The sequence below is a fragment of the Haliotis rubra genome, unplaced genomic scaffold, assembly GCF_003918875.1.
Source record: "Haliotis rubra isolate DU_JTF1 unplaced genomic scaffold, ASM391887v1 Scf289, whole genome shotgun sequence".
Lineage (NCBI taxonomy): Eukaryota > Metazoa > Mollusca > Gastropoda > Lepetellida > Haliotidae > Haliotis > Haliotis rubra.
The window spans coordinates 70,125-89,709 of record NW_025766956.1 but is presented as its reverse complement, the minus strand read 5'-3'; the positions used below and the strand labels follow the sequence as shown (position 1 = coordinate 89,709).

Below are 19,585 nucleotides of genomic sequence, written 5' to 3'. Positions count from 1 at the left end.
CAGATATCAGTCATTCTGATAAAGAAAGTCAATATGATCATTTATTTTGGCGACAATGGTTTATTTTATTATTCAGAAGCTTGATTTATCCCAATAAATTAATTACACATTGATACATGTGTTATTAGTTTGTACTTTCCTTCTAAAAAATCGGGTCAACGATATATAGTGTAAAAATTACAAGAAAAATTGTGTCCTTTGGGACACGGATGCCCCCTGGCTACTGACATTCATCATAATCACACAAAAGTTTGCATAATAAAGATCAATAATTCAAAACTGGGGGGTATTAAAATTGGAAAAATAAATAAAATACAAAAAACAAAAAAATATGAGATGCACGCCTTTAGAGTCCCCATAAAGCTCAAAATATGAGATGCATGTGTAATCTAAATGAATTCCATAACGTAGTTTTTGAGGAGAAGTGGATAACGTACATCCCTCTGTTGGATGGAACGAACAGGCTGAATAGAACAAAATTCAACTAAGTTCAAACATCTGTAAAAGTGACAAAATTAAGAAATTGCATAAAAAATTATGAAATGCACACCCTACGAAAGACATGTAGAAGTTCATTCAATTCTGTTGAGCAGTTTTTGTGGAGAAGTGGATAGGCTTCATCCCCTATTACACTATCACCATAGAGAAATTCAGCAAAAAGTACCCAAGTTCAAATGTCTCTAAACTTACAAAAAAAAACAATAAAAATTAAAATACAAAAACAAAATATGAGATGCACACCATTAGAGTCCCAAGAAAGCCCATGTATAAGTTCATTGCATTCCACAGAGCGTGTTTTGTGGAGAAGTGGATAGAGTACATTCCCTGTTTCGTATGGACGGACGGATGGACGGACGGACGGAAGGTAACCCTATATGCCCCAGCCATATATAGCGGGGGCATAAAAAACATTTCCTACTTACCTACCCTAAATTTTAAAGAGGTGTAATCGGAACCACATTTTTTTTATTTGGCCTAATTGACTTTTTCTTTTATCTTCATATTGAATAAGAACATAAAATTTCATCACTACTTCAGTGTTGAACAAAGAGATTTTTCTGGGTTACATCTTCTTTTTATTCTTGAGTACAACGTTTCAGAGCTTGTTCTGGCCCCATCATCAGGTAAAACTGAACTGACATTTGGTCCTGTAAGTTTCACATGTCTATTTGACCCACTGAAAATTCACAGGATGCACAGGAAATAATTCACATATCTACGATTTAACATTTCTTATAACTGGCAGTGACATTACTAACAATTATACAATTAATAAACAGCAAACATCAGCTATATGCTATAGTTGACAAAAAGTACAATGTTAGTTACATCAGAACTATTACTGTACAATCAATCATATTTAACATGAGATATAACAACTTCGTCGACGAGCATTTCTTTGAGGGGTTTGTGCCATCATAATACTTTCTTTAATTCATTCGACACTAGTCAACCAGAAGCATTTACTGATATTCTGAGATGATAGATGAAACCTATATTTATCAAAGAAAAATATCAACTTGTAAAACAACACTGCTACTTTATGTCGTACACGTCTAAACCCACTGTTCATTTAAATGAAAATCATCATTTGATTCAAATAATACAACTACAACTGAAATTCATTTAATGAAAACGCAAGCTTACGCATTCATAATGTCCACATAATGGGGATTGAAAATTTCAGCGATTTTTGCCAATTGTAAGATGTCATTACATCCTCTTACTTATTTCTTTTATATTTGCATGTTTATGTAATCGGAAAATTATTACAAAAAGATTTTGAAAATAATATGTATGGTCGCTTATTTCCTGATAACAATGGCTTTCCTCTTGGTAATGTGACACCTTAATGCCTATGCTTTTTAAGCTTTGGATGAATAATGAAAATGACTAAAGGCAGCCAATCACATTACAGCAATGGAGTCGTATTGTGTACAATAACTTGCAGATTTAGATTTATGTCTTTAGTTAAATCATGTTATTCTCTATGGTTTAAGCAGGAAATTGCTACTTATGCTTAAAATATGAAACATCGTGGACATACTATACTAGGTTGCCAACCTGTGACAAACATCTCTTTGCATTAAACAGTGTTTAGCCAAAATGTCTTTTGACTTACATTACAGGATCACACAAAAAGATGAAAATAGAAACTTAGATTTTGTTTGGAAACTTTTATAATTTTTTGTTGATCTTATTTATCGCTATTAATTTCATCAAAAAGATTTCTTTGCAACATCTTTGTTTTCCTCTTTGACAAACCTGATGTGGAACGGTTGCGGAAAGTGTGTGTAACGGTTGCGTAAATCTGTCGTGTGTGTATGTGAATTGTTTTTTACAATAACATTGCAGAAAATTGTCAGTAATTGTAAATCTGTCGCTACAGTTAGGTGAACTGAAATGAATACATGCTTTCTGACATTGTGAAAAGTGATAGATTTCATATCATGACCCAATCGATCTCATGACATGTAGGTTCCTGAAAGTACTGACATGACTACAGCCTGGTCTGACCTGTGTTGTTGGGTCAAATGAGTTAAGAAACTCCTGTGCACTGCATGATTTATAACACAGGTTTATGAAATTTGATGCTAAACTGTTCATGTTACCTTTGATGCTATTGTGGCATGACAGTGATTGGCCAACAACCAATAAACAAAACCTTGTAAGGTAGGTATCAAGAATTGTGATCGGCCAGCAAAATAAAGACATCAACCAATCACGTGGTTAATGTTCAAAACTCATTTATTTACCATCTGGCACCTCATACAATACTGACTGTGATCAATAATCTTCTTAAATTTAATTTTTTAATGGAAAAAATACAAATCTTTTTAAAAAGGTTGTCTGACCCTGAAAACACAAAGTACTAAGATAAATGACAATTGAATTTATTTCACATCCCTTGAATTCCTTGTTGTGAAAAAAATACGCTTTGAGAGTAGATTTTGTGGACTGGGGAGTAGATTTTACTACAATCGTGGACCATCAGCAAATCTGCTGGATTTGTCTGATGGTACTACTAACATTCGTTCTCGTGAACACTATATTTACTTTCAAGTTTTCAATTGATTATCACAAACTTGTCAACTCGCACATTTTTGCCGTGAGCCTCACATTCTTTTAATAAAAATCATGTTCTCGGCCAGTACACTAAATCTCTAATTTTTCGTAAAAGTGTTTTATGAATATTACTAAGAGGAGAAAGAGGAGAAAGGGAATTTGCCACCCTAGCCCTCCACCAGAACTTTTTATGAATATTACTAAGAGGAGAAAGAGGAGAAAGGGAATTTGCCACCCTAGCCCCTCCACCAGAAATTCGCCTCGGACCCGAATAGGACCTATGGCCCCTGACCCAGGCTTTTAATGGTCCTCACTTCTTGGACACATTTTGGGTTAACAGCTATGCTATCATCATGACTACAATTGTTTCTAGCAATGTTAACAATGCTATGTCTTAAAATATAATTACCTGCACTGATTCTTGCTCCTCTAATGCCAAGAATACACTTGCCCGTAGTTGTGCCTGGAATTGAAATAATAACAGGATTAAAGTCATGTTTTCTAGTGAATGAATTAGCAAGTGATTTTGGTGTTTATTATTGTCACAGCAACTGACTATTCATGTTATTCTGGGATAGAAATACTTTTTCTAAGTGTGCCTTAGGGCACCAGGCAAATATTTTAGGTGTGCCTTTCAGAAATCAATGTGCCCACATGTTTTAGAATAAATGACTGTAGCAAGGATGATGATCTTTTGAAATTTATTGTCAGAAAACAACAAATATAACCAGTTTTCTGTTATCACTGATATGTCTTCTGTTTAAGCTGGCTTTCTTATGTTTCATTTGTTATGCTTCCACAACACCTTTAATAGCTTGCGCCTCCGTGGTGTAGTGGTAAGAGCGTCCGCCTGGAGAACGGAAGGTTGCGGGTTCGATCCCCGACCGCGTCATACCAAAAGACGTTAAAATATGGTACTTGTTGGTCCCTGCCTGGCGCTCGGCATTAATGGGTACAACAAGGACTGGTCGGCTCGGAGTCAGTATAATGTGTCTGTGTGGGGTATTCATTCTTGACTGCAGCATGGTATCTCAGTGGGCTAGCATTATAAAACCAGCTTAAGTCTGGGCTAGTACAAGCAGCCGCACATACAGATACACACGCATGCACGTCGTCATATGAGCGAAATATTCTCAAGCACGACGTTAAACCCAATTTCACCTCACATTTAATAGCTAAGAATTGTGTTTTTGCTTGTTTGTCATTTTCATAAGTGTTTTGTTTGGTTATTTAATGACTAAAGGTCTGTTATGTCTCTGAAAAATTTGGCGTGCCATGAGGGCACCGAGAACATTTTTTATCCGTGCCATTTCGATATTTACTGTGCCATGGCACGCTAATATATGGGGCACTTCGAACCCTGATATTATTTAAATATGATTGTTTGGAGCACCTTTAGAATTCAGCAGCACAACTTCTCGTGAGAACGTTTTCTGCCGTAGGTCACATGTCACTAAGACAAGCAACCAGTTTGTGAGAATCCGTCGGACGTGAACCTGTAACCTTCGGATTGTTAGCCTGACGGCTAACCAACTGAGCTACGTCCACACTGTTACACAATGTCCAAATTTATCGAGTCATTCCTGTGGCGTCATGAAAATGAACGGAAACAGTCAACTAGGTCACGGACAATTACAAAGGTTACAGGAATTTGAAGATACGGCTCGAACTGAAAATGGTTGTTGACGTCAGGTGTCAGACGTCGATTTCACGGTACATGCATGAATGACATACTTTTATAAAAACCACTGGATGATTTTTGACAGAAGTGTTGTAGGAACACTGTAACTTAGTGTAAGGATAATGTGGATCGCACTAAGGAATGAGGGAGACATGATCATGTCTAGTGACGGCATGAGGGTAAGTTAGCCTTCGAATCATTACTGAACAAATGTAGCGTGTGAAAGTGGCTTGAGTGCAAGTGCCAGGCCAATTTCCATTAGCCCCAAATGTCTACATTAAACCATTTCATCGTGTGTTTTTGGTCTCCCGTTTTGTGTGGAATAAAAGTATAAAAAATGCAAAAGGAAAAACAACAAATGGTACTGATGCATTACACCGGACATTTACCTACTATATTGGGTCCTAATAAATAGAATACATTCATCGAACTGACTCGAAAATAGCTGATGTGTCCAGTGTAATGCATTCTTACCGCTTCGAAAAATATAATACTAATACTCTCCATTTCTGTGGAATGATGCAAATTACTGAATGAAAAAAATATATATGTATATTAGTTCTCATTTATAATTCATTTAGTCCTAATAGTTATGTTGAAACCGAAATATAAAATGTATTTAAATAATTAAATTGACCAAAACTGCGAATAATAGAACATGGCAGAATGTGACCGGTGTAACGCATTGTTACTAAATTAAAAACATAAAAGATAAAAAACTACACAAAATCTAACACCTCTTGATACAAATAAATAAGAGAGTATTAGTGGAAAAAGAAAAATATTTTAAACTGGTGCTTGCGCAACATTGCGCATCCGCTGGTAAACAACTACTGGAAACTCTCAACATTGTTGGGCTTGCAATGACAATGATGTAGCTATAGTCCGTCAACTTAACTTTTGGCACCCCATTTTTCACAATTTACATAAAACTCCTGAATATTTTAAATCGCTACTCTGTTCATATGGTAATTATATACCGTGACCTAACAAGATATCGATTTTAGTAATTTTAAAAGGATTATTAAAGATTTTGCCTTTAAACCTGTCATATAATAATTGTAAAACTGTGGAGAGTTTTACGATGGGTTAACGCGCCTGATGGAAAAGCCAACAACATTGTAAAATGTGTGTCAGCATGATATGTACATGCAGGGGTATTTACATTAGCACGCTCAAATGATGTCAAAGATCGTCAACACACAGATTGTGGTAAAAACGATGTTGTACAAAGATGACTGGTAAATCATCAAAACAGTTGACAAGTTTTTCAAGCGCAAGGCAAGCGAAAAACACCCTCTTTTTTTCAACTGAGTGTTTCTCCAAAAGACATTAATGACACCAAGATCCTCAAAAGAACATAGCAAAGAGTTATCTCCCATGACACTCTTTCAGAGACGGACGATGACATGAAAATTGGGGACCGTCTCAAAACATGCAAAGAAAAGACAGCTTGATGAATTCAATAGAAGGGTTGTGAGGGACGTCATGCGTTGGTTACATCAACCCAGTGAGTCCATATCGTCAAGCAAACTGAAGAAAATATTGTTCAAAAGAAGACATGACATTAATGTATCAAAGCATACCATATGCAAGCTGTTGCTCAAATTTGGATCTTGATACAAGAGATTGAGCAACCAGTATTTAAAGACTTCAATAAATCTGCTTGTTTAAAATGGATTTGTGATGATTATACAGTCACTTTAAATTTGCTTGCAGACGTAACAATGTAAACAAGATGCACGCGTGTCACACCATGTTGTTTGCTGTTCCATCTTATCATTTTACTCCCTTGTATAACTACTTCTATTTTCCATATTTTTATAAGATGGCTTCTTAAGAAGAAGCTTTAATAATTGACATAAAATTATGAAATTTAAACCTGATATAGGTCATAAGATATAAAGAGCGTATGCCTAAAAACATTTTGAAGGCATTTTCGGTTAAAAGGTAAATTGTGAAAAACAGGGTGCCAAAAGTTCAGTTGACGGACTATAGTAGAAATGAAACATCTGTGAACAGAGCTTATACAAACTCGCTACACTCTAATGAATTCACAAAAAGTGCAAGTGGATTCTTAAATGTGGACCAGACATTTATCACATTGGTTCAACCAATGAACATGGGTTTAGTACTGTACCAAGGAACATGAGGGCAAACCTAGGATTGACCCCATAAACATGGGTTTCTAGATGAAGCACCTGCACAGTGTATACAACGTGGTCACATTCCCTAGCATGATATATAGTCAGTCTTCATGGTCATGTTGTGGAAACTTTTAATGGTTTTCCAAATATTTCGGTTACTAAACAATGGTCAAAATCAGATTTACCATATCAGCTTAAACAGTTATGTGCATTTGATCAATGATGTCAGGTCTGTGATTTGATTTGAAAAAATGTCCAAGCCTGAACAAGATGAATAACTAATGAAAACTGTAATAACATGTTTTTAGAAATCTTAAAATATCAAGCAAGATGATGATGATTAGCAAGTATTGTGTGTATTCTAATACTTCAAACCTGAAGACCTGGTATTTTCCTCTTATAACTGTTGTAATTTTATGTACTGAGCAGTTATTGTACACCAACAGCATGCATATATATTTCTGCATTAAAATTAAAAAATTCCTGTCACGAACATGAAAGAAGGGTTTGTTTTTGTTTCAGCAGTATTTGATTCTTGGGACCACAGAAACACAGCATTGAGAACGACCCCTCAACTTTATTGGATTTTTATACTATATTTTGGAACACTTTTAGTGCTGATATTTGAACCTCTTACAAAGAATGAACAGCGACACTACAGAAAATCTGAGGACAATCCGATGAATGAGATATAAATTTTATGTACCCAGTCAAGCGAATCATTACTTATACTGATGTTGTTTGAAAAGTCTGTGCTGACAACTTCAACAGCAACACCTAATCACCTGGCATACAAAGCTTTGTGATAGTCAACACAATGCAGCAGTAAAAAAGTCTTGCTGGACTAATCCTTGGTGATAAAAGTTAGGAATTCAGATTTTACACGACCTAGATACCAGATTCGAGTATAATATCGGTACAAAGGTGGGCATCAATACAGTATGCGATCGAGTTTACAGCAGTCTTTTATAGCTTAACCATGCGTCAACTGACATTCGAAACCTCTGATTCCAGTGATCATGCCCACCGGTTTGAGCATAGCCATTAACATGATGGGTGCAAATCACTGAAACCAAAGAAGAGAAACCATAACTTTGTTGTACTTAGAATTTAATAGCAATAAATGTCTGATGAAGAAGAAATGATAATGTGATCAGGCATGCCTAAATTTAAGTTTTCAATGACTGTCACTGTCCTATATCGAACGTAAACAAAGTGGCGTGCATGTCGGAGCACAGCAGAAAAGTCTTCAGAACTCGAGACGTGCACATCAAACTACATACCATCAATGACAATTACACAACATGAAGCAACAAAAAGATTAGTCAAGGATGTAATTGCAAATTACCCTTATTTTGCCCAAAGTACCGTTAGTTTCTAACGTCTGGGCAACCAAATCCCTAAGTTCGGTATCTTCGTCGGCAGACATCTTGAAGTTCGGAAACAGTACGCTGCGCATGCGCTTTGGTAAAGTTAGTTTTGGACAGTTCTGAGTACCCTAAAATATTAGAAACTTATTTTTCTCCTAATGCATTTATATGTCATGGATAAATGCTGAAATTACAGTTATATACAATTCATACATCCGCAAACTATATTTGTGAAATCGTAAAATTTGTTGATAGTTTCTATGGCTACAACCAATGAAATCATTCCTATTGTGAATACGTCCAATGAGAGCGCAGGGAGTGTCAAGCTTCTGAATCCCGCATGATTTGAATCGCCATACATTCTCCTCCAATCCTCCATGCTGACCGGGCGTGTAAAACATATAGCTGCACATTTTGCTGGTATGAATCTTTATCACTTTCAATAAGAATACACATTTATATTCACGAAAACACATATGTTGTTTGTAAGACAGCATTTTCTTTTTCTCTATATTCTGACATTTCTTTGATTTGATCAGCTGATACCCAGCCTTAGTTGGTCCCATTTTCTTCTGCACCTTAGTTAGTGTAGACCATTGTAATACATCTTCAGATCACGGTGTCTGAAATTATAAGTTGTCAAATTTGGTGATATCCCATTTTACTTTTCAGATCAGATCGTTTTTCTCTAAGGACTACCCACAGGACATTTTTGTAGACCATCCATTCGAATCCCAAAACACATCATGCCTTCTGAAGAACACCAGCGCATCAAGACCTACAAGAATAAGGGCCGAGATGCAGATGTAAGTTTCGTATTGTAAATTGTATCTGTCAGGTACTAGATGATCCGATGACCCACGGAATTTCGTGCCCAACAAATATACACGTAATTCTCGCCATATTCGTACTTTGTTTGTTTGACGTGCACACAAAGTTGGGTAATCAGTACACTACCTATTTATCTTTCTAACCAAGATATCCGGAAACGGATTGCTTTTACCGGTAAAACCGGTAGTCCGTTAAAACAAATGTACAGTTAATCATTCCTTTGGCACTAAATTTTCATTTTATCACAAGTGTATTTAAATTGTAAACATAAACAAAAGTATATAAGATTTGTACAATACCTTTTTTGCACATGAAGTACTTCTAGCAGTCACAAGAGGTCAAACCATTGTCAGGGTTTTAATAGACTTTGAAAAAGGAAGTTGCAGTAAATATTTTGGAGCTACTTTCTAAATGTTTGAGTCATAAATATATTTTGTCAACAAAATAAATTTTCAATAAAGCAAAGAGTTCCTAACGTTCCCCCAACCCTAACTTGAATTTTGGACTTTTTAGTCATTTTTGTGAGTTCTCTAGTAATTGTTGTCTTAAGTTTTCTTAATAATTTTAGTATATATTGATTTATATATATTATTTGGGATGGGGGAACGGGAGGAACTCTTACCAAAGCGAAGACTGTGAAATCAGATTTTGTGATATTACTTGTTCCATATGTACCCATGTGAATAGCTATTCTGTTGGTCCAGAACAGAAATTTAGTTGCCAAATATTTGGTTTGTCCACAGGAAATGCGAAGGCGGAGAAATCAAGTTTCGGTTGAACTTCGGAAGGCCAAGAAGGATGATCAGCTGCTGAAACGTAGAAATGTAGCAATATTGGAAGAGCCCACCAGTCCCCTGCAGGAGAGGAACAAGGTAGGCAGTGAATGTTGGTTGGTTTCCATTCCAACAATGTCATAATGGCTATAATACCCTGAACCTCTATGAAAACATCTTGACCAAAAAGACTGACAATCATTATATACTGGACAAAATAAGTTAGGGATATTGGTATTTTTATGATTGATATTTTATCAGTGTGTCAATGAATAAAGAGATCATTATACATAATTTCAAAATTTACATATATCCCTAACTTTTTTTGTCCAGTATATTTTGTACCACATTTGGACAATATTTGTACAGTAAATGTATTGTTTATATGTCCAGTCATTGTCAACTTTTTCAAAATCAATTCATAATCACTTGTTTTGATTGCGATGCGATAATTTTGGATTTTGTTTTGGGGTGACACTATATGATTAAACATTTTAAATTCTATATACTGTAAAGTTAATATTATGAAAATGTCTGGACTTGTCTTCTGTGATGAATTATTTACAATGTCGCTTGTTCATTGATCCCTTCTATTTCAGCAACAGCCCACACTGACTATACAGGACATAATCAGTGGAGTCAACAGCAATGACCCAGCCACACAACAGACAGCCACTCAGGGAGCCAGAAGACTCCTGTCAAAAGAACGTAACCCTCCCATCAATGAAATTATCAACACTGGTACTGTTGTCCCAAGACTAGTGGAGTTCCTGTCATACAATGACCGGTAAACTGTCTTCTGTCATAATGTAGTTTGTTTTTACTATAAGCCATTAATTTTCTATCAAATAGTTATTGGGGTGGTAGCATAGCCTAGTGGTTGAAGCGTTCGCTCATCAAGCCAAAGACCTGGGTTCGATTCCCCACATGGGTACAATGTGTGAAGCCTATTACTGGTGTCCCCAGCGTTTAAACCAAATTCACTCACTCAAATAGTTACTGGTAGGTTGGTGGGCTATTTATCATGTTTACGGACATACCTTCCAATATGTTACTGTTGTATAACTTGAAAGAAAGTTGTCTTATGCAACATGTTATATTTGGGATTACACTTTTTCAGTAAAGTATAAGATAGCTTTGTTGTTTGGGGACCATGTTGGATTGGGAAGTGAAGAATATATTCATTGCAAAATGTTTTACCATAACATATTTGTTAATTTTCTGATTCATTTTTATTTTCATGTTGAATAAATAAACATTCTTGCAGGCCTGATGTTCAGTTTGAGGCTGCCTGGGCCCTGACCAACATTGCGTCTGGAACCAGCGACCAAACCAAGGTTGTGGTGAAGGCAGGAGCTGTGCCCCACTTCATCAAGCTTCTCGATTCACAGCACCAGAATGTGTGTGAGCAGGCTGTGTGGGCACTTGGAAACATTGCTGGTGGGTGTTGTATTATTTTATAGTGTGTAGTGGTCACACTGAAGATCAAGTTCCAATCCTTTGAAAATTCTGTGTATGAAAATTTATAAAAACAACACTTGCTAAGCAGTTCAAGTGACATTCACTTGGTTATATCTTGTTCACATTGTCCTTTTCTTGCAGGTGATGGTCCTGAACTGCGAGACCATGTGACAGATGCTGGAATTGTGGAACCCTTGCTCAGATTGGTCAAAACTGATGTACCTGTAAGTGGATACAACATGCATTATCCATAAATATGCTAATGGTAGAATGACTAGTTTCCATGGTGACAACCATTGTTGATGACATCACACATTGCATTATCTGAACAAAAAGGCACCTTTGGTGAAGTCTGTCCTGCATAAATGGGCCTAAGAGCATTATCAAGTTTGTTCACCTTGAACAGCTAATCTGTAATTCACAGTAGCATGGGTATAAGTAGGTCTCCATTTGCTTTAGTCATCGTAGCTTCCTCCATCTCAAACTCAAAAGGTCAACCGTCTCCGTGGTTAGAGCGTCCGCCCGCAGAGAGGAAAATCACGGGTTCGATCCCCGACCGCGTCATGCCAAAAGATGTTAAAATATGGTACTTGTTGGTCCCTGCCTGGCGCTCGGTATCAATGGGTACAACAAGGACTGGTCGGCTCGGGAGTCATACTGTGTCTGAGTGGGGTATTCATGCTTCACTGCAGCATGGTATCTCAGTGGGCTAGCACTATAAAACCAATCAAGCCTCAATGTTGGGCTGACAATGTTGCCATGTTGCAGTAATCTTTATTACAATAGCTGGCTAGAAATTCATGAAAGTCACTTTAATCAACAAGGATGCATTTCCACTAAGTTTCAGAGGCTCTGGTTTCTATTTGATACAAATTACTCATTTCTTCATGACAGGTAAGTAGTGATAGCAATGGAGTGGATCCAGAGGTTGTAGGATACCAGCCCTAGAGATTATGGCATTTGAGTAATAAGAACTTTACACAAATTCTTGAAGTGTTCAAGTGAATCATGTGTGTCTATCCATTTTTTCAGTCTGGATTCCTCAGGAATGTCACATGGACAATATCAAATCTGTGCAGGAACAAGAATCCCCCTCCCAAGTTCAAGGTTGTACGCCAGTGTTTGCCCACACTTTCTCGTCTGTTATATCATAATGACCGTGAGGTGCTTGCTGACACGTGCTGGGCAATCTCCTACCTCACAGATGGAACCAATGACAAGATTCAGGAGGTGGTTGACGCAGGTAGGAAATATTGAGTGGGATCAGGTCAGGTTCTATGAATTAGTTGATGCTTGTTATTGTATCCCAGGTGCGGAGATTGATCGTGTCAATGACGGGATTGTCAGGCTAGATCTGATTAACAGACTGGCAACACATAACAGGAATATTGCAGAGTGATGCTAAAGAACACATCTAATCACAAATCATTCCCTGGCTGATAAAAGTTGACTTACCAAAGTAAATTCTGTTGCAAAGTAATCATGTTAATGTGGAAAGAAAAGTCAGCAATGTTTTGTAAAAAGTGCAGTCATGTAATAACCTTATTTTGTCACGCTTAATGTTTTCTTGATAGTATACATTTTTTGTGAACACAGGTGTTGTGCCACGTTTGGTGGAGCTGCTGGGATGTGTAGATCAAGTGTCAGTCCTCACCCCTGCCCTCAGATCTGTTGGCAACATAGTCACAGGGGATGATTCACAAACACAGGTACGTGCTAGCTTCACTAGTCTGTTAGACCTAGACTACTAAATTGTGTTGAGGGATAATAAAAATCCAATGATAGTTATTACGTAAGCATATTTTTCCAGCTACCTGATTGCTCAAGCAGGAACAGGCACAAACTGAGGACTAGAGAAATGAGCTTTCAGTTTGTCATAAAAATACAAAATACATTGGTTGTAGAAATGTTAAACCATTGGACTATTCAGTTATGGAAGCAGTTGGATTTGTGGTTGCAGATTGAGGAGTATAGTATTCCTTTTTTGAATTCCTACCTTAACATTAACCTAACCATTCTTAATACAGGCAGTACTTGATGCGGGTGCCCTGAATGGCTTTGAAAGGTTGCTGACACATGCCAAGATCAACATTCAGAAAGAGGCAGCATGGACACTGTCTAATGTAACAGCCGGCAACCCCAACCAAATCCAAGCTGTCATTGACAAGAACCTGATACCACCTGTTGTCAGCATCCTGGAAAAGGTATGTTGCATCAGGCAGCTGCTTCAATCTTGCTGACGAGTGATGTGAATTTTTTTGGTGAAGTTTTTCCTTTCTAAGTACATTGTTTTTGATTACATATTGACTTCAGTGCAAGTATTAGCGATGTTTTCTGTTTCCATATCTCCACGTTCTTCCATGCCTTGTTTAACAAAACCTGTGTTGGTTTCTGTTTTGTATCTGGAATCTGCTTTTCCTTTCAATTTTGTAAAGAAACCCTTCTGTTTTGGTGGTAAATGATAAACGTGGGATATGCTCACTACAGCTATATCTGCAGTGTACTTGTCAAAGCCAAGAACATATACTATGGCCCATACCTCATGTGTATTAGTCCTTGATCTTGTTTCTTGACTCGAGCACAACTAGAACGTAAACCGTAACTAGAAGTTTAGTTTGCAGTTTAATATTTTTCAGGGAAATGGTTTAAGTATAAACATATTTTAATAATTATCCGATGGTTTGTGCTTTTCAGGGAGACTTCAAAAGCCAGAAGGAGGCTGTGTGGGCTATCACTAACTTGACGTCCGGTGGCACAGTGGAGCAGATTGCCTACCTCGTCCAGGGAGGCATTGTCAAACCCCTGTGTGATCTCCTCAATGTGAAAGAAGCCAAGGTGGTGCTTGTCATTCTAGATGCAATACAGAATATAATTACGGTGAGTTAAACAAATTCATAAATACACTTCAGTGAAAGAAAATTGTTACATGTAAAAGTAATTTCAAGATTGGTTAGTGTAAAGGCCACTGACAAGATCATGTCCAGAGGCTGTTTGCATTGTTTGCTTTCAGTAAATCCCCTCCTATAGCAATATGAGTTGTGTATAAGTACACAAGATGTTTGTAAGGTTTAGGGGTAATAAACAAATATTAAGATAACTGAAGGCTCGGTCAATCACTGACTGAGTAATGTTTTCAAATTTAAAAAAAAAAGAAAATTAAGCTTTGATCAGATTTCTCATACCCAAATTACACAAGCATGAACTAGTGTTGTAGTTTGGAATGGAAATAATCCCAATATGTATAGTTTGTATGATGATCCCTATTGTCAGTGCCATTGTAGTACCCTCCTATGTAAGGTTCAGGCATGAGATACATTCCTGTTACTTGTGTGTTAGTGAGATTCATGTCTTGTCTCCAGGCAGCAGAGAAGATCAACCAGCATGAGGCTGTCACCATGATGATTGAGGAGGTCGGTGGTGTCGATAAGATTGAACAGTTACAGAACCATGAAAATGAACAAGTCTACAATGTTGCACTCTATATCATTGAAAAATACTTTGGAGAAGAGGTAAGAATTCTAACACTTCCAAAGCAACATATTAACTTTGTTATAAATATATTTTACACGAGCAAGTGCTCTTGCTCGGGCAATACAAAATTTTACTCGTTTCGTATAAGTCATGTTGTACACTTGCAAGTGTAATAATTTCTTTATTATCCATTTTATGCATGTGCATTTGTGCAGTAAAACATGGAAAGTAAGTGTAACTGCCCAGTTCATCGACGTCGGGTTCAATTGTTGAATGACGAAACACAGAAACAATGGTTGCTAGGCAAAAGTAACATGCACATATGATATTTATGACACTGGTTATGTTTCACCATATGGATAATAGAGGATATTATACGAGTGTCCATGTCATACTATGTTTACGACCCTCGTGCCTAAATGTTGGTATTTCCCAAGCGAGAGCATGACTTGGCGAGGTTGACATCGCTTAGCGTCAAAGCTGTCATGTGACCATGTGGGCCAATCAGAAGGGCAGAAAACTACCTTTCATATAATAAAATAGTTCATTGTCACCTTTTGTGACAAGGTAGTTGAGGACCTATTCTAACCCAGAATTAGAAGGTGATAAAGTTTGGGGTTAGTTATATGCTCTGTAATTTCCAAAATTGTAGTGAATCAGCTTGCTCAGATTTCTTTCTGACCATGCATTAATCTAATGTGGTTTCTTCTTGGATGCACATTAATAATGAATGCATGTACTAACATACTCATCCATTCTTTCTCCAGGAGGAGGATGAGAATGTTGCCCCTGCTGAGACAAACGACAACATGTACCAGTTCAACGCAGCAGCATCAGTACCAGCACAAGGATTCTCATTCTAGACAACGATGATACAGAGGAACCTCTTCAGACACATGCTCACTGACAAACTCAGAACTGTTATCTGTGTTGAATACATGCTGGTTTTATTCATGTTGAACTGTAGACATGGATGTTACCTTGTTGGTAACTAGTGCTATGACGTGTGTATTGTGCAATACAGCAAATTTGTCAATTGTATTGCTTTTTGTGCTTTTCAGGCGTCTTGTTGAAACATTTACAACGTGAGATAGCTCAACTTTGTATGAATCATTGATCTGTGAAACTGGAGACAACCTGACGTAACATTCTGAAGATTTATATTGACTGTACATACTTATATTGCTGACATTTCTTTTTGCATACACCATTTCCCCCACCAACATATCATGGGCTGCAAGCTAATCTACACTGCAGCACATGCCATGCACCTTCCTATGGCTGGTCACTTCATGTGATTCTTTGATCTTTATCATGTTTCTTGAAATATGTCAATTCAATCATTCCTGATCCTTTATCTGATTGTCCATGGAAAAGTTACATTGTTTGTATTGAAGACACTGAAGTTGAATGTAATTTTGACTAGCCATCAACGTACATACAACATGGTCATCTTTTTAGAAAAATTTCTACACTCACATCTTGAAATCTTGACTCATTCTGCATGTCCTCATTAAATACACCTCAATCACTTCCTGTTTGTGTTTTCATTTGCCAAATGTCGCATGAAGCTGCTCTTGTGCAAGACACGGTATCAAGATAAAAAATGGATTATCTACATTTCAACAATACTTCACAAGGGTCAGGTAATTGATATTTACAGGTTGTGAACAGGTTAATCTCTATTTCCTATATTATTTTTCTGAAAATTGTTTCATGTTCTGTCTGTTGGAACGAGTCATTAAAACACCAACATTTACATGATCGTTTTTTAAACAACTTTCCTCTTTACGCCAGTGTCTGAAATTAAGATGATTTCTTGTTTAGTAAACTCGCTCACTAAACTCACTCACCCACTCAAGTATTTTAACTAAGGTAGTGACTGAAATGACATGATTTCTATAAGTTTAAAACTATAGAATGTCTTCCACTTTTGCATTCAAAATAATAAAAATTATGAAGGATTTTTCCGGGACCGAGATGTTATATCGAGACAACTGAGAAATCAGTTACGGTGCTCAACTGTATATTTAAACAGATTCATAGATCTGTCAGCGAAGGCAGAAAGGCAAATCAAATGTTACCTATTCATGTATAAGCCTATGGAATACAAAACAATCATCAGTCGTATATATCAATATTATGTGAATGAACTGTCATATGCATGATGCAGGTGTGTATACTGTAGTGGCAATGTTTTGTTTCCGGACTGGAGAAGATTACGATAAATGGGAAATAACTCTGTAAGCTGCTTTTCAAATTATCTCCCCCTCGTCCATTAGGAATACATAACTTTCGCAATGCCGCTCAAGAGGTCTCCCATGTCCTTGAATAAAATTAAGATGAATCTACCTAAAGTCTAGATTGATTGGATACTGTGGGCTCCATTTGGATTTTTTGTCTGTACAGTTATTTAGTATTTATTTATTTTAATTTGACATGCCATTCAAGTGTTATGGTTGTATTGGTGATTGGCAGCTCATTCATAACTTAATGATTCGTTACAAAATGATCTTAAGGGGGGTCTCCAATATTGTACACATGTACTGGCGGGATCGGCAATTTTGTACATAAAAACATTTTTAAAATATGCTTAATATTATGGGAGGGGGTTTATTGATGTACATGACGTGTGCAGGGGCGTGGGGTGGGGTTCGGTTACTTTGTTCCTAAACTGGGGAAGGAGGGGTGGGTGGGTCTTTCACATTGCACATGCTTCTCCATAAAAAATCATTAACACCCCCAACCCCCCCGACATAAAATAATAACAGTCCCTTAGTGTGCCAACATTTATCAGGACATGAGGGAGTTAACACCGAGTATGAACATCCAGAAGTGGATTTTAATACTCAATTAACTCCCTTGTTAGTATTGTACAAACAATTATTCTTCCTAAAAAACCTGACATCGATTATCAACCACTAATATTATACCAGTGATAGGACCTTCCAATACAGATCAGACAATAACAATATGGTACCGCAACAATTGAATCTACAAAATCTAATAAATATTCTATACAATTATTCAGATACAATGGTTTAGAGATAATATACAGATTCCTCATATTAATCATTTTTGTAACATACCCTAATCATCAGACCCTGGTTTAATAAAAGTTTGTCAGTGTAAGTTAATGTCAGTCTGGTTGGCCGCATGGAGCTCTTGGTAGGAGAGAGATTTGACCGCAGAAGAGAAAGATAGCTGATTCTAGATGATTTTGAAAAGGGCGTGACTAATGCAACAGAGTTAGCTGGTGGACATGACATTCCTCTGTTCACAATATACAGAACTATGTACAACTGTATGCAGGCGATACTGAGAACATCTTTGTTTCGGCTCGGCTGAAAAGTAGGTCATTGTCAGAATTCATTAATGAGACTCATGTTTCAGTTTGCGAGCTTGAGTGTAGCATTCCCCTACATATTCCAGTCTGCATACAAAATCAATGCCTTTATCTAAAGGAAAGAAAAAACCCCAAAACAACAACAGACACACACACACACACATCCCCAACCCCCTTTATCCCCACCCCTCATATCAGAATAAGGCCAGCAGTGAGGACGCGGCGAGCTTCAGTGGAGTATTCTCCTACTTATTCTAGTCTCCATACAAAATCAACGCCTTTATCTAAAGATTTTTTAAATGCACCAACACGAACTCGATTTTACTGGCCACTAGTCAGTCTACCTCCCTCCTCCCTCTCGCCCCCTCTCTCTTTTGTCATGTCAAGCAGAGATATTGTACAGTACGTTTTACAGCCAAAGCTTGCAAACTATTTTGTGTTACGAGAAAGGAAACGATTTACTGTTTAACAGTGCATTGTATAATTTCAGTAACCTTTTTGTACTTATATATCACCATAATATATTGTACCCACGTATGTTAACCTATTATTTATAGACCCGTTAAATTCTTTTAAGAATTAGTCTTTATTATTATTTATTAGTCACTCGTAAGAGGGGATTAACAGAATGCATGTCATCGTATCACATTTATATACATACTCAAGTATTTTAACTAAGGTAGTGACTGAAATGACATGATTTCTATAAGTTTAAAACTATAGAATGTCTTCCACTTTTGCATTCAAAATAATAAAAATTATGAAGGATTTTTCCGGGACCGAGATGTTATATCGAGACAACTGAGAAATCAGTTACGGTGCTCAACTGTATATTTAAACAGATTCATAGATCTGTCAGCGAAGGCAGAAAGGCAAATCAAATGTTCACCTATTCATGTATAAGCCTATGGAAAACAAAAACAATCATCAGTCGTATATATCAATATTATGTGAATGAACTGTCATATGCATGATGCAGGTGTGTATACTGTAGTGGCAATGTTTTGTTTCCGGACTGGAGAAGATTACGATAAATGGGAAATAACTCTGTAAGCTGCTTTTCAAATTATCTCCCCCTCGTCCATTAGGAATACATAACTTTCGCAATGCCGCTCAAGAGGTCTCCCATGTCCTTGAATAAAATTAAGATGAATCTACCTAAAGTCTAGATTGATTGGATACTGTGGGCTCCATTTGGATTTTTTGTCTGTACAGTTATTTAGTATTTATTTATTTTAATTTGACATGCCATTCAAGTGTTATGGTTGTATTGGTGATTGGCAGCTCATTCATAACTTAATGATTCGTTACAAAATGATCTTAAGGGGGGTCTCCAATATTGTACACATGTACTGGCGGGATCGGCAATTTTGTACATAAAAACATTTTTAAAATATGCTTAATATTATGGGAGGGGTTTATTGATGTACATGACGTGT

At 36.9% G+C, this 19,585-nt stretch overlaps 2 protein-coding genes across 5 annotated transcripts in view; one reads left to right on the top strand and one right to left on the bottom strand.

Moving 5' to 3' along the window:
• LOC124281713 (centrosomal protein 43-like) overlaps positions 1 to 8,333 on the bottom strand; it is a 32,863-nt gene extending 24,530 nt beyond the window's left edge. For all 4 annotated transcript variants that reach the window (XM_046717662.1, XM_046717665.1, XM_046717663.1 and 1 more), the window contains exons 1-2: positions 8,243 to 8,333; positions 3,476 to 3,529 (exon numbers count right to left, since the gene is read on the bottom strand). In XM_046717662.1, the coding sequence (XP_046573618.1) occupies positions 3,476 to 3,529; positions 8,243 to 8,323 (135 nt within the window). In that variant the 5' untranslated portion in view covers positions 8,324 to 8,333. The remainder of the gene's footprint in view (positions 1 to 3,475; positions 3,530 to 8,242) is intronic.
• Positions 8,334 to 8,561: 228 nt separating this feature from the next.
• LOC124281712 (importin subunit alpha-1-like) lies at positions 8,562 to 16,331 on the top strand. Its single transcript, XM_046717661.1, has 12 exons — positions 8,562 to 8,684; positions 8,937 to 9,070; positions 9,839 to 9,967; positions 10,468 to 10,655; positions 11,136 to 11,308; positions 11,471 to 11,553; positions 12,362 to 12,572; positions 12,926 to 13,038; positions 13,357 to 13,533; positions 14,024 to 14,206; positions 14,689 to 14,838; positions 15,568 to 16,331. Exons 2-12 carry the CDS (start codon positions 9,011 to 9,013, stop codon positions 15,661 to 15,663), a joined length of 1,563 nt encoding a protein of 520 aa, XP_046573617.1. The 5' UTR covers positions 8,562 to 8,684; positions 8,937 to 9,010; the 3' UTR covers positions 15,664 to 16,331.
• The last annotated feature ends 3,254 nt before the right edge of the window (positions 16,332 to 19,585 follow it).